The following is a 15,000-nucleotide window of genomic DNA, read 5'->3' on the forward strand; positions in this document are numbered from 1 at the left end:
TTACCCCAATAGTGTTCCACAACGCCACGTTGTCAAAAATATCAATTAAAATCGATATTGAAAGATTTAAAATGATACTTTTAGTTAGTATCGATACTGACTTCTTCTTACCAGCCAGGAGATGAATAGTTAATAATAGTATTAAGATTTGAACGCTTGTTTTAATCAGAATGTAAGATGAAATTGCACTCATTTAGCGTATTTTTTTTGGGGTAATTAATAGTCTTTTAGATTTTACGACTGATGACGTACCCAGTATAAACATTATATGGTTTAATTTTTTTTTTTTATTAATTTCAGTCATTTGTATACTTTTAATGTTGCAGAATTTGTTCCTTGCAAAATCAAAGATGGTATCAAATATCAGTATTTTTCAAGGTATCGTATCGAAGTTGGAAACTCCGGTATTGTGACAACACTGTTTCTCACGTTGCCTCTTATCAGGTTAAAGTTGGAGCTCATCGACCTGATTTTAGTTAATTTGGATACTTTTAATGTTGCGGAAATTGCTTCCAGTGGTATAGAAAATGGCATCAAATATCGATATTTTTCACTGTATCGTATCAAAGTTGAAAAATACAGTATCGGGACGACACGTCACCTCTGGTCAGGTTAACTTTGGAGCTCATTGGCCCAATTTTACTTCATTTGCCTACTTTTATTGTGGCGGAAATTGATCGCAGCGGTGTCGAAAATAGTATGAAATATTGATATTTTTCAAGGTATCGTATCAAAGTTGGAAATTCTAGTATCGTAACAACACAGTTCCGTACGTCACCTCTCGTCAGGTTAACGTTGGAGCTCATTGGCCTGATTTTACTTAATTTGCATACTTTTAATGTTGTGGAAATTGGTCTCCACGGTATCGAAAATTGTATCAAATATCGATATTTTTCAAAGTATCATATTGGAAATTCAAGTATCTTAACAACGCTATTGCTCACGCTGCCTCTTGTCACGTTAACGTTGTAGAGTCTGTGTCATCTATAGAGAGTGCTTTAGTTGGTTATTCAGCCACGAGTCTGAGCGTGAGAACAAAAGCTGAAGTGACGTGCCCAAGTTAAAAATTCAAATCAGGAAGGAACACAAAAACTGGCTGCAATTTCTGAATATTTGCTAACAATATGGATTATTAGTTTAATATGGTGTGTGTGTGTGTGTGTACATTGTATTTATTCCAACTGTCTCCACAAGTATAGCAATACCAGTAACTTTTGATCTTCTGGAGACATTTTATTTAGTCAAATGGCTCATAAATCACACAGAATAAAGTTGTAAATGTAAAAATGCAGATTGTTTCCTGTGAGGGTTGGGGGATGGCTGTATAATATAAGGTTTGTACAGAATACAAATCATTACGTCTGAGAAGTCCCCATAAAGATAGCTGTACAAGTGTGTGTGCGCATGTTATTTTTTGGATCCACCCTGAAGAGCTCAGTAATGAAAAGCAGATGTGACGTCTTCTTAGATCTTTAGTCAGGCTAACATATTAAACATTGCCATTCTTCAACACCATCAGCAAGCTTCTAGCCTGTATTTAATAACCCGAGATCCGCCTGTCCAGATCTTTATATGGACTCTCCAAGCTGTCCTATTCAATTAGCTGAAGGTTAGTGAAAAACCAATTAGCCGTTTCCTTAATGTCATTTCAGGGCCCGATCCATGCTCGTTAGATGAGGCAACAAGAAAATGATTATCTGGCTCTGGCCACAGACACATTACTTAGAAAAAGTCTCTTCGAACTATAAAGCAGAGATGAAGATTTCCTACTGTATGTCCACTATATATGGAGCAAAATTTGTGCCAATAATTCACAAACAAATTTAGGATTATGCAAATAAACCCAGTCTTCTTTGCGAATCTCCAGGTATGCTGCTGGTGAACTGTATTTATATAGCTTTCTGTTTGTTTCTGAGTCAAGCGATTTACTGAAAAAAAACACAATTAACTGGATTTATAAAATTTTTTAGAGTAAGTGGTTGTAAACATTTCAGATTTCTTTGCAAAGCAGAAGTAAATGTTGGATTTGTTTGTGAAATGTTGGCACAAATTTCGCTCCATAACTAGCTGTATTTGTTTGTGAAATATTGGCACAAGTTTTAATCCATAACTAGATGGATTTGCTCGCTCCATAACTACCTGGATTTGTTTTCCGAAATATTGGCACAAGCTTTGCTCCATAACCCGCAGGATTTGTTAGTGAAATATTGGCACAAATTTTGCTCCATAACCAGCTGCATTGGTTTGTGAAATATTGGCACAAATTTTGCTCCATAGCTAACAGGATTTGTTTGTGAAATATTGGCACAAATTTAGCTCCATAGCTAACTGGATTTGTTTGTGAAATGTTGGCACAAATTTCACTCCATAATTAGCTGGATTTGTTTGTGGAATATTGGCACATTTTTTTGCTTCATAACTAGCTGTATTTGTTCGTTCCATAACTAGCTGGATTGGTTTATGAAATGTTGGCACAAATTTTGCTCCATAACTAGCTGGATTGCTTTGTGAGATATTGGCACAAATTTTTCTCCATGACTAGCTGGATTTGTTTGTGAAATATTGGCACAAATTTGATCCATAACTGGATGGATTTGCTCGCTCAATAACTAGCTGGATTTGTTTTCCGAAATATTGGCACACATTTTGCTCCATAACCCGTAGGATTTGTTTGTGAAGTTTTGGCACAAATTTCGGTCCATAGCCTGCTGGATTTGTTTTGCGAAATATTGACACAAATTTTGCTCCATAGCTAGCTGGAACTGTTTGTGGAATATTGGCACAAATTTTGCTTCATAAGTAGTTGAATTTGTTCGCTCCATAATTAGCTGGCTTAGTTTGTGAAATGTTGGCACAAATTTCACTCCATAACCAGCTAGATTTGTTTGTGAAATAGTGGCACAAATTTTGATCCATAGCTAGCTGGATTGTTTTGTGAAATATTGGCACAAATTTTGCTCCATAACTAGCGGGATTTGTTTGCTCCATAACCCACTGTATTGGTTTGTGAAACGTTGGCACAAATTTTGCTTCATAGCTAGCAGGATTTGTTTGTGAAAATATTGGCACTAATTTTGATCCATAACTAGATGGATTTGCTCATTCCATAACTAGCTGGATTTGTTTTCCAAAATATTGGCACACATTTTGCTCCATAACCCGTAGGATTTGTTCGTGAAGGATTGGCACAAATTTTGGTCCATAACCAGCTGGATTGGTTCGTGAAATATTGGCACAAATTTTGCTCCATAGCTAGCTGGATTTGTTTGCGCCATAATTAGCTGGATTGGTTCGTGAAATATTGGCACAAATTGTCCTCCATAGCTAGCTGGATTTGTTTGTCGAATATTGGCACAAATTTTGCTCCATAACTAGCTGGATTTGTTTGCTCCATAATTAGCTGGATTGGTTCGTGAAATATTGGCACAAATTTTGCTTCATAACTAGCGGGATTCGTTTGCTTCACTGGATTGGTTTGTGAAATATTGGCACAAATTTTGCTTCATAACTAGCAGGATTCGTTCGCTTCATAACCCACTGGATTGGTTTGTGAAATATTGGCACAAATTTTGCTTCATAACTAGCGGGATTCGTTTGCTTCACTGGATTGGTTTGTGAAATATTGGCACAAATTTTGCTTCATAACTGGCTGGATTGGTTTGGTTTGTGAAATATTGGCACAAATTTTGCTCCATAACTAGCTGGATTTGTTCGCTCCATAACCCACTGGATTGGTTTGTGAAATGTTGGCACAAATTTCCCTCCATAACCAGCTAGATTTGTTTGTGAAATATTGGCACAAATTTCACTCCATAAATGTGACACACACTACACATTACATGCGAAGAACGATTGAATTTTGAGTCCTGATTCTCACTTGTCGTTTACGAATCTCCACGAAACCCTACATCAAGCAAATCATGCCGAAATCTTATAAACATCATCTAATCTCTGTCCTCTAGGTGATTGTACTATGGTAGATATTTGACAATAGCGTCACATGATAACCTTTACAGCACATACACTAGAAACTGAACTGATAAAGCTGTATACGTCATGAGTTTTTCCATGTGGAAGAAGTGTGTTTGCTCTGCTCTGGAGGACTAGCCGTCACTTTCGCTCCTCTTTTATTCCCATGTTTGTGAGATGGGATGTACTGTCTGCGCTGCAGCTCTGACCTGTTTAATGGCAAAGTTCAAAGCATACTTCAGTTTTAATGAAGGCTAATTAATGCTCTTTATTTGATAGCACACATTAGCACAAGCACTCTACTGAAGCTTAAGTTATGACTTTTCAAGTGTTTCTTGAAGAGTTTGTTGTTGTTTTTGCTGCTTGTCTGTGTGTTTTTTGGCAGAGGATATAGAATAGATTGTTAGAATACATGTAGTGTGTAAATATAGTGCACATGTAAAAGCTGAAGCGTACTTTGAGCTTGAATGATTGTGTGTAGACCTGTGAGTTTCTGGATCACTTCTGTATTGTTATATTTCTGTCAGTCTTAAAAAAAAAAATTCTCTTTTTTGTTAATGTTTAATGTTTTTTATTTATTTATTATTTCATTTTTTTCATTTATTATAATCCCCCACAGTCCAAACACATGCGCTATAGGTGAATTAAATGAACTAAATTGGCCGCAGTGTATGAGTGTGTGTGCGTGTGTGCGTGTGTGCGTGCGTGTGTGCGTGCGTGTGTGTGTGTGTGTGTGTGTGTGTGTGTGTGTGTGTGTGTGTGTGTGTGTGTGTGTGTGTTAATGAGAGTGTATTGGTGTTTCCCAGTACTGGGTTGCAGCTGGAAGGGCATCCGCTGTGTAAAACATATGCTGGAATAGTTGTTGGTTCATTCTGCTGTGACGACCTCTGATAAATAAAGGGACTAAGCCAAAGAAAAATGAATGAATGAATAAAATTTTCTTAATTTTTTCTTTTTTTCCCCATTGTTAATCATTTTTTAATTTTTTTATTTGTTTATTATTTTTTCGTTGTAATAATTTTTAATTACTTTTTTGTTCATTTTTTTCAATTATTTACGTTTTTAAAATTTTTCATAGATTAATTTTCTTTAATTCATTTTTACATTATTATTATTATTATTATTATTATTTATTTATTTTTTCATTTATTAAGTCATATATTTTTATTGTAATGATTATTATTTATTTATATAATTTTTTTTCATTTATTTATTTTTTTTAATTATTAAATAATTCTTTATTAACCAATTCTTTTGCATGTTTTATTAGTTATTTCTTCATTTTTTCATTTATTTAAATGTTTTTATTTTTTCATAATTCATTTTTAATTCATTTTTTAAATTCTTAATTATTATTATTTATTTATTCATGTATTAATTCATATATTTTTATTATTGTAATGATTATTATTATTTATTATTTATTTATATAATTTTTTAAAATTTTCTTTCTTTTTTTATTTATTAAATAATTCTTTATTAACTAATTCTTTTGCATTTTTATTAGATATTTCTTCATTTTTTCATTTATTTAAATGTTTTGAGTTTTTCATAATTCATTTTTAATAAATTTTTTTTAATTCTTAATTATTATTATTTTTTATTTTCTTTATTGCTTTCATTTATTAATTCATATATTGTTTTGTTTCGTATTTCCATTTTTTCATTTTATTTGTTTTTTCTCTATATTATTAAGTTTTAAATCATTTTTCAGTGATTCATTTTCCTTTCTTTTTTATAGTTTTCTTTATTTTTTTCTTGATTCTTTTATTTGTTAATTTTTTTCATTAATTTTTATTATTTCATTCATTTATTGATTTCATTTTTAATTAGTTTTTTTCATTTATTAGTTTTTCATTCATTTATTTATTCATTTCATTGTTTTTCACAAATATATCTGCAACACCAAATAATAACGGCCTAACATTTCCTGACCTAGTTTACAAAAAGTTCAGAATTTCCCAACATTTTTGCAGCTCTGCTCACATTTCAGTCGATTCTCCATTTGGCTCTCCTACACTCTCAGAAATAAAGGTACGAGAGCTGTCACTGGGGTGGTACCTTTTTAAAAGCTACACATTTGTACCTGAAGGGTCCCTAATATTACCTCAAGGGTACATATTAGTACCTAGAAAGTACAAAAGTGTACCTCTTAAAATGTTTAGGCACAAATATAAGCTTTTGAGGTACCAATATGGACCCTTCAAGTACAAATGTGTATCCTTTGAAAAGGTACCACCCCAGTGACAGCACTTGCACCTTTATTTCTGAGAGTGTAGAGAATGAATGGGAAGTGACTGTGTGTGTAAGAATAAAGGCCGCAGAGACCATTAGCGTAGCACAGAGTGATCCAGAAAACAGTTTTGCTAACGTTTTCTTCTTGCACACAGCTTCACGTGAGGAAAAAAGAAACACTCCTCTGTTTTCCCTTTCTAAATCTTGGACGTGCTTCCTCCTCTGGCTTCCTTTAGCTTGGCCATGCGGCATCTTTTTTCCCCAATAATCTCCTGCAGTTTCACCACAGGCCTGGGTTTCAGGTTTTCAGTCTGTATGCGTGTTTACTAACTGCAGACTGGACTGTGCTTATAAATGCATGATCGTTTTACCTTTGGGATGCATCTCTGACTTTTAAGCAGCGATTCTTGTTTTCTGGCTTCCAGTTTGAAATTAATCTAAGATGAGGACTGCTTATTTTGAGTTTGGAGGACTGTTAGTCAATTGACAGACCTGTAAACCACTTAGTATTTACTAAAGGATTAGATATTGAGTATTTTCATGATACTAGTATCCTGAAGATATTCCAAAATTATGTGCTGTCATCATGGCAAAGAGAAAAGAAATCAGTCATTAAAATTATTATATACAGAAATATAAAGGGTGCTAATAATTCATATATATACATATATATATATTCTCCTTCAAGCTCATGGTGGCTCTCCTCTGAATGTTTGACGTTGCCGCTGGACTCTTTTTTTTCTCAGCTTCTCCTCAGTCCCTTGTTCTTCGTGAATCGCTGATGTCTTTCTGTTGTCCCAGCAGAGGAAGCAGTGCGAAGCGCGGTATGGAGCGTTCTCAGAGCAGCACGTGGGACAGCGCGGACGACAGCAGGAATAAGCTGGTGAAAGCAGCCTCCACATCCAAACTCATGTCCAAAGTGGTGAAGAATGCAGAAAAGTGAGTGTTCGGCTGCTTCTGATGCTTTTACCGTAGTAAGACTCATGCTACAGGCATGAGGGAGAAGGGCTCATATGTCAACAAAACCAAGTTCAAAATACTAAAACCTTTCTTCCAGGATTATGATATGGGTCACAGACAAGGAATCATTTTAGTGTCTGCAAAAATAATTATATATATATATATATAAATACAAACACGCGTATATACATTTTGAAAATATGCATTTTTATTATCCATTTCTCAGTGAATATATGGTAATATATTTTGGTGCATTTATTAAATGGATATATTTATTAAAATAATATTTTAGTCACCTAGCTAATTTTTAGAAATAGAAAGATAATACATTCAAATTCATGTAAAATATATATAAAAAAAATAAATGCAACAACATTGTATATATATATTTGTATATATATATTTTTTTCTCTTAATTTTTGCTCTTTTTTAAATATTTTTATTGAATATTTTTCCCTAACATAAATTTGGGACCATTAAAATACTAAATTTTGGACCATTATTATACTATATTATATATTATATATATTCAGAAAAGAAAAAGATACATTACAAGAAATTAATTATTATAACTCCTATGTTAAATACTATTGAAAACAAATCTGTCCTTTAAGCATCACTTAAGAAAATATTTGAAGACCGTCTTCAAGATTTTGTGGAGAAAAATTGCAATATTATATGTAGCAGGTGTACAGTATTCATATAAAAAATCTATAAAAACATGCATAATAAACACCTATATATATGTATGTGTATATATATATATACACATATATATATATTCAACCAAAGTAATGCACACCCTCCAGCCATTCAGAATTTCAATAGACCATGTAATATATATATATGTATGTATATGTACTTTGGTTGAAATGCACAGGTAGTTCCAGTCAGTTTTGATCACCGCTCGAATTAAATGCGCTTCTCCCAAACGTTTATAATTACCATAGCAACTCGCATGTGCTGCACAGGAAACCGATGAGGACTGTTAATGGCGGATGGGAATCCGCAAAATGAGAAAAATATGCATCGATTAAGCCACAAAATCAAGTTTTAAGAGTTTTTCAAGCGAGAATATAGTTATTTTATATAGTTATTTTATAACTATAAGGAGAGCGGGTGTTTAAAAATGTTGGAAGCTCCAGCCAGCTCGAACGGCTCCCGTTATATGTATGTGTGTATGTGTCTGTATATATATATATATATATATATATATATATATATATATATATATATATATATATAGATCTATAAATATAGATCTGTAAATATTGTAAATTATTGATATATGCTGGTTGATTTTTGAATGATGTTTAGTAAATCATGTATTATAAATAAAATTAAAAATGTCAAATTTTAATTAGGGCATTGCAAATAATCAAAAGTAATCGAAATCGACATTCAGAACCTGTAATTGATCAGATTTTTCCTGGTCAGTTTTTTCAATCACTTTTCCCTGCCATGTGTGGAGTCACATGACCCTGCTCTGTTAAGGCTGATTTATACGTCCGCGTAACTGAGCATGTTTACACTACATTGACGATGATTGGGAGCTGTGCTGGAGATGACTTGAGACGGTGTATTTTGCATTACAATTGTTATTTACATTCAAATATTTGTTTACAAAAGATTCAAGAAATGCACTGTTAAAAATATCATTTACAGGGTATAAAAAGAGTTGTTTTATTTAGAAAATATGCTGCTTATTTTCTACTTTTAATATGAAAAACATTGAAAATAATTTTGGTTTCCAAAAGTGCAAGTGATTTACTTTTAATAGGAAAGAAGTGCCTGTTGCTTTTAGGCAATGTGTGTTTTAATTTCAATTTTTCAGCGTTGTATGTGAGCATATTTCCTGTACATAATTTGTCAGTGAACTATGAGGGCAAAAATAAATAAATAAATAAATAAATAAAATAACCATTCATTAATCAAAGTCAAGTTAAAATGTTAAATTAATCGAGAGTTTGATTTTAGGCCAAATCGCCCAACCCTAATTCTAATGTGTTAGACTTGCAGTTATGATACTCTTTTACCCAATGCCAATGGTTTTTTCCCCCAAGAAATATATATATATATATATATATATATATATATATATATATATATATATATATATATATATATATATATATATATATGTATGTATATATATATATATATATGTATATATATATGTATGTATATATATATATATATATGTATGTATATATATATATATATATGTACGTATATATATATATATATATATATATATATATATATATATATATATTATACTTACAGTTTTGATACTCTTTGACCCTAATGCTAATATTGTTTTTGTTTTTTATTAATAAATTCATAGACTTATAGCATGTTAGAAGATGGATCATTTAGGAAGTTGCATTTAATAATCTGTGTAAGTTTATTATTTAGTGCAGTATTTGCTGTTCTACACATTTCACTTTAGTTTGGATTCATTCCTCGAAATCAATCCAATTTCACTACGTAACATGCAAAAAGTCTCCAGATTCCTCGTGAGCCTCGTCATGTGTTATTGCGAATAATCTAATTTATCTGTGACACTTGCTTCTTGCTTGAAAAATGTGAAGAAACTCCTCGTGTTGTTCTAAACCTGCACGACTTTCCTTATTTCATCGAAACACTGAAGCAGATGTTATGCAGGATGTGCCCTGATTTGGGGACTTTTCCAACGGGAATTATTTAAAACAGATCCACACGTCATTTTCTGAGCAAAATCATATTAAAGCAAAATAAAATGGCTTGCACAACTATTTTAGGTCTACATTTAAGGGCTGTAAACGTGGTGTGTGTGTTTTTTCTGTTGAACACAAAAGAAGATATTTTGAGGAATGTTGGAAACATTGACTTAGGGAAAACAAATACTATGGATGTCAATTAAATACATCTTCTTTTGTGTTTAACAGAAGAAACTCAAAGGTTAACTTTTCCCTGTGCATGTTTTTGTTTCTGTTAAACACTGTAGAAGATATTTAGAGGAATGTTGGAAACCTGTAACCATTGACCTCCATAGTAGGGAAAACAAATACTATTGAAGTCAATTAAATACATCTTCTTTTGTGTTTAACAGAAGAAACCCAAAGGTTAACTTTTCCCTGTGCATGTTTTGGTTTTTGTTAAAAACAAAAGAAGATATCTTAAGGAATGTTGGAAACCTGTAACCATTGACCTCTGCAGTAGGGAAAACAAATAGTGTGGAAGTCAATTAAATATATCTTATTCTGTGTTTAACTGAAGAAACTCAAACAATATTTAATTTTTTCCCTGTGCATGTTTTTTCTGTTAAACACAAAAGAAGATATTTTGAGGAATGTTGGAAACCTGTAACCATTGACATCCATAGTTGGAAAACCAAATACTATGAAAGTCATTTAAATGTATCTTCTTTTGTGTTTAACAGAAGAAACTCAAGCATTAGTTAACTCTTTCCCTGTGCATAGTTTTTTTCCTGTTAAACACAAAAGAAGATATTTTGAGGAACGTTGGAAACCTGTAACCATTGACTTCCATAGTGGGGAAAACAAATACAATGGAAGTCAATTAATGTGTTTAACAGAAGAAACTCAAAGGTTAACTCATTTCCTGTGCATGTTTTTTTTCTGTTAAACACAAAAGAAGATATTTTGAAGAATGCTGGCACCTATATTAATTTCCATAGTAGGAAAAAAAATACTATGAAAGTCAATGGGTACCAACATTCTTCAAAATATCTTCCTTCGTGTTTAACCTTAAATACATTAATTTAAACATCTTGTTGTAAATGATTTGTCAGTAGTGGGTAAAGAGTTAACACTGAAAAAGTAATAGGGTGTTTCGCTAATCTTATTTAAAGGGATAGTTCCCCCAAAAATGAGCATTACCTCATCATTTACTCTCCTTCATGTGGTTTTACACCTTTGTGAGTTTTTTTTCTGTTGAACACAAAAGAAAAGAAGATATTTTGAAAAGTGTTGTTTTCTGGTACCCATTGATTTCCATAGTAGGAAAAAAATTACTATGTAAGTCAATGGGTGCCAGCAACAAGCATTCTTCAAAATATATTTAGAAATTATCTAAAAATATGAAAACTACCTCATCATTAATCCACGTCTTGTGGTTTTACACCTTTATTAGTTAATTTTTTTCTGTTAAACACCAAAAGAAAAGAACATATATTGAAGAATGCTGTTTGCTGGCACCCATTAATTACCATAGTAGGAAAAAAAAATACAATGAAGGTCAGTGGGTGCCAGCGACGAGCATTTATCACAATATATTCATAAAATATAACCAAAAAACATGAACATTACCTCATCATTTACTCTCCTTCATGTGGTTTTAGTCCTTTATGAGTTTTTTTTTCTGTTGAACACAAAAGAAAAAAGAAGATATTTTGAAGAATGCTGTTTGCTGGCACCCATTGATTTTCATAGAAGGTCAATGGGTACCAACATTCTTCAAAATATCTTCCTTTGTGTTCAAACTAAAATGTGTTAATTTAAATATCCTGTTGTAAATGATCAGATTTGTCAGTAGTGGGGAAAGAGTTAACACTGAAAAAGTAATAGGGTGTTTCGCTAATCTTATTTAAAGGGATAGTACCCCAAAAAAATGAACATTTCCTCATCATTTACTCTCCTTCATGTGGTTTTACACCTTTATTATTTTCTTTTTTCTGATGAACACAAAAAGAAAAGAAGATATTTTGAAGAATGCTGTTTGCTGGCACCCATTGATTTTCATAGTGGGAAAAAATACTATGAAAGTCAATGGGTGCCAACAGCCACCATTCTTCAAAATACCTTTAGAAATGATCTAAAAATATGAAAACTACCTCATTATTAATCCACGTCCTGTGGTTTTACACCTTTATTAGGTTCTTTATTCTGTTGAACACTAAAAGAAAAAAAGATATTTTGAAGAATGCTGTTTGCTGGCACCCATTGATTTCCATTGAAGGAAAAAATTCTATGAAAGTCAATGAGTGCCAACAATTAGGATTCTTCAAAATACCTTTAGAAATCTCCTCATTAATCTACATCGTGGTTTTACACCTTTATTCGTTTATTTTTTCTGTTCAACGCAAAATAAGATATTTTGAAGAATGCTGTTTGCTGGCACCCATTGATTTCCATAGCTTACAATAATAATACATATAATATACAATACATAAAAACACTAACCTATGACAGAACAACCGAACAACAGAACACAGAGGGACAAATGCACATGAAAGCTAAGTATTATTTAGCTGGTCAAGTAATGCATTAATAAAAAGTAATTATAAAGTAACAGTGCTCTTATATTACCAGAAAAATGCATTATCCTCAATATAGTTTTACTGTCAAATAATAGTTTGGGCACATTATTAAAAACATTATAGATTATGAATAGTGAATATCAATTACACTCAATCTTTAATTACTATGTTATTGACATGGGGTCATTGGTTATGCTTGAATTTATTTCATTGAGTCGTTCTAATATGTCCAATTTATCATCATTGATATATCTCAACCTCTCCAAAGCAAGCATGTTTACCAGATCTCCACCCCACCTACCAAATTTAGGTACAGATTCAGTTTTTCACATGCTCAAAATGACCCTTTTGGCTATTACCATACCATATAACATGGCTTGTATTTTATATTTATTAAAGATCCCTAAGTTACTAATTATCCCAAGAACAGCTATAAGTGGACATGTTTTTTTTGGAAACATTAGAAAAACATTGAATTATATTTTCCCGAAATTCTTGTGATTTAGGACACAACCATATCTAGTGGGTTAGGGGTCCTTCTGCTGTTTTACACCTATGTTTAAAGCAGCTTTTAAAGAAAAACAAGCCTTTTAAAGAAACTCTTGTTATTAGCGACACCGGTGGCCGTTCAGTGAACTGCAGCAGCTACTTACTGCTTGAGTTTACATGACGTGAAAGACATAATTTTTTATGTGAAAGTCCTACAAATGGAGACTAAGCAAATGAACAGAACACATTTTAATTTCACAAATGATTGAATAAACATGCTGCTTTTTTTAACTAGCATGCTAATCTTTTGATTTTTCTTCCTTTTTCCTCTTTAGACACAGAGATCCAGTCATCAGCCAAGGTAAAGTCTCATTTCTGCCATTTACATGATCTATTATGTTTCAGCTTCGTTTTTTCCCCCCTCATGTGTTCCTCTCATTTCCTGCATCGCAGTGGTGCGAGAGAAACGTTTGTGCACATTACATCTCATTTACATGTCATTTGCATAGTAACATCTGTAAAAACGATTAAACCGTAGCCACGTGCTGTATTAGGAGAAAATAAAGGTGGTCATGATACCAAGAGCAACATTATCAGTGACTCTGAAATACTGTTAGATACGGTTTTGAGGTTTATTTACTTTCGTGCGTAGTGATACTGAAATTGAAAGTATTGCTATTAAAGCATTGATACATAAATATAAATTATGCGATTTAAGTAAGGGATAAAATACATCTAGGTGATTGTTATCACACATTATTGCATGGCTGTCTGGAATACTCTGTTCTGATTGGTCAGTCGCAACATAATAGGGTATGTTAATCATTGATAACAACCGCTGAATAACACAGGCTTATCCGTGAGCTTCCAATAATTTTGACCATCAGTGAATATGTTCACAGCCATATTTATATGATTGTCAGCCATCTTGTGGCTGAATAATGCACAGGTTAGTATACTCACCAGCCACTTTATTAGGTACACCTGTCCAACTGCTCGTTAACGCAAAATTCTAATCAGCCGATCACATGGCAGCAACACAATGCGTTTAGGCATGTAGACATGGGCTGCGTCCAAAACCACCTTGTACTCAGTAGGTACTGCATTTGAATTTAATCGTACTACTCGGTCGTTAGAAAAGTACGTTCTATACAGTATGAATGTGAAAAGTATGAATGGAATTCAGACGTACTACATCCGCCATTTTGTCATGGTCACATGACCTACCTGCGTCAGTTGCGTCGCTTTACTCCTATTCATGAATTCGCTCACGGGGCATCATGGGATAGCGCAGCATGCATGGGATGCGCACTTCAGAATCTCGCCGGAAGTAGTAAGTCATCCAGGTACTTCTCGCGTACTGATTTTCGAATTCTTTTAATTCAGACATACTACTCGGTAAAAGTACATCCTTGTGTTTGTTTGTCTAGTCTGCACCTTAAGTTTTATACAACACGCTTCTGGCTACCATTTTGTGATAATAACCCAGAATACTTGATTCTGATTGGTCAGTCATGACAACTTTGCTACTAACAACAAGACGTAAAAAATTGACAGACAACATTGTTCTGAGTCATAATAGTTTATTAATTCTATCAATAAAGCCAAAGCTGACATACAAAATGGCTGAATGGAGCATTTACTAACCTACATATTATTCAGCCACAAGATGGCGCCAAACAATATGGATAATAATATGGATGTGAACGTATTCGGTCAAGATTATTGTTGTATAGGTCTCGGATGAGCCTGTGTTAATCAGCGGTTGTTATCTGGGAATAACATTGCGACTGTACAATCAGAGTCAAGTATTCCAGACAGCCATGTGATGATACCAAATAGCCAACCTACTTCAAGTAAAGTGCTGTAAATATAGTAATTTGTCCTGAATTGACCTCGTCCTTCATCTGGATTGAGTTGAGTAAAGGTGTGAGCATCTCCTCAGTCTCTCCAGCCGTTTAGTAATGGCAGAAAAGCTCATAAACTGCATTCCTGCCTCTTGAGGTTAAACATTTGTCCTTCCAGACGTATCACACTGATCTTAAAAAGATAGTTCGCCCAAAATTGATCATTCTGTCATCATT

General features: G+C 33.0%; 1 protein-coding gene across 3 annotated transcripts in view; it reads left to right on the top strand.

The window, feature by feature from the left end:
• The window catches only part of LOC130239223 (echinoderm microtubule-associated protein-like 4), a 127,386-nt gene that overhangs the window by 75,297 nt on the left and 37,089 nt on the right, over positions 1-15,000 (top strand). For all 3 annotated transcript variants that reach the window (XM_056470287.1, XM_056470286.1, XM_056470288.1), the window contains 2 exons: positions 7,009-7,143; positions 13,252-13,277. In XM_056470287.1, the coding sequence (XP_056326262.1) occupies positions 7,009-7,143; positions 13,252-13,277 (161 nt within the window). The remainder of the gene's footprint in view (positions 1-7,008; positions 7,144-13,251; positions 13,278-15,000) is intronic.

This window comes from Danio aesculapii, chromosome 13 (genome assembly GCF_903798145.1).
Source record: "Danio aesculapii chromosome 13, fDanAes4.1, whole genome shotgun sequence".
Lineage (NCBI taxonomy): Eukaryota > Metazoa > Chordata > Actinopteri > Cypriniformes > Danionidae > Danio > Danio aesculapii.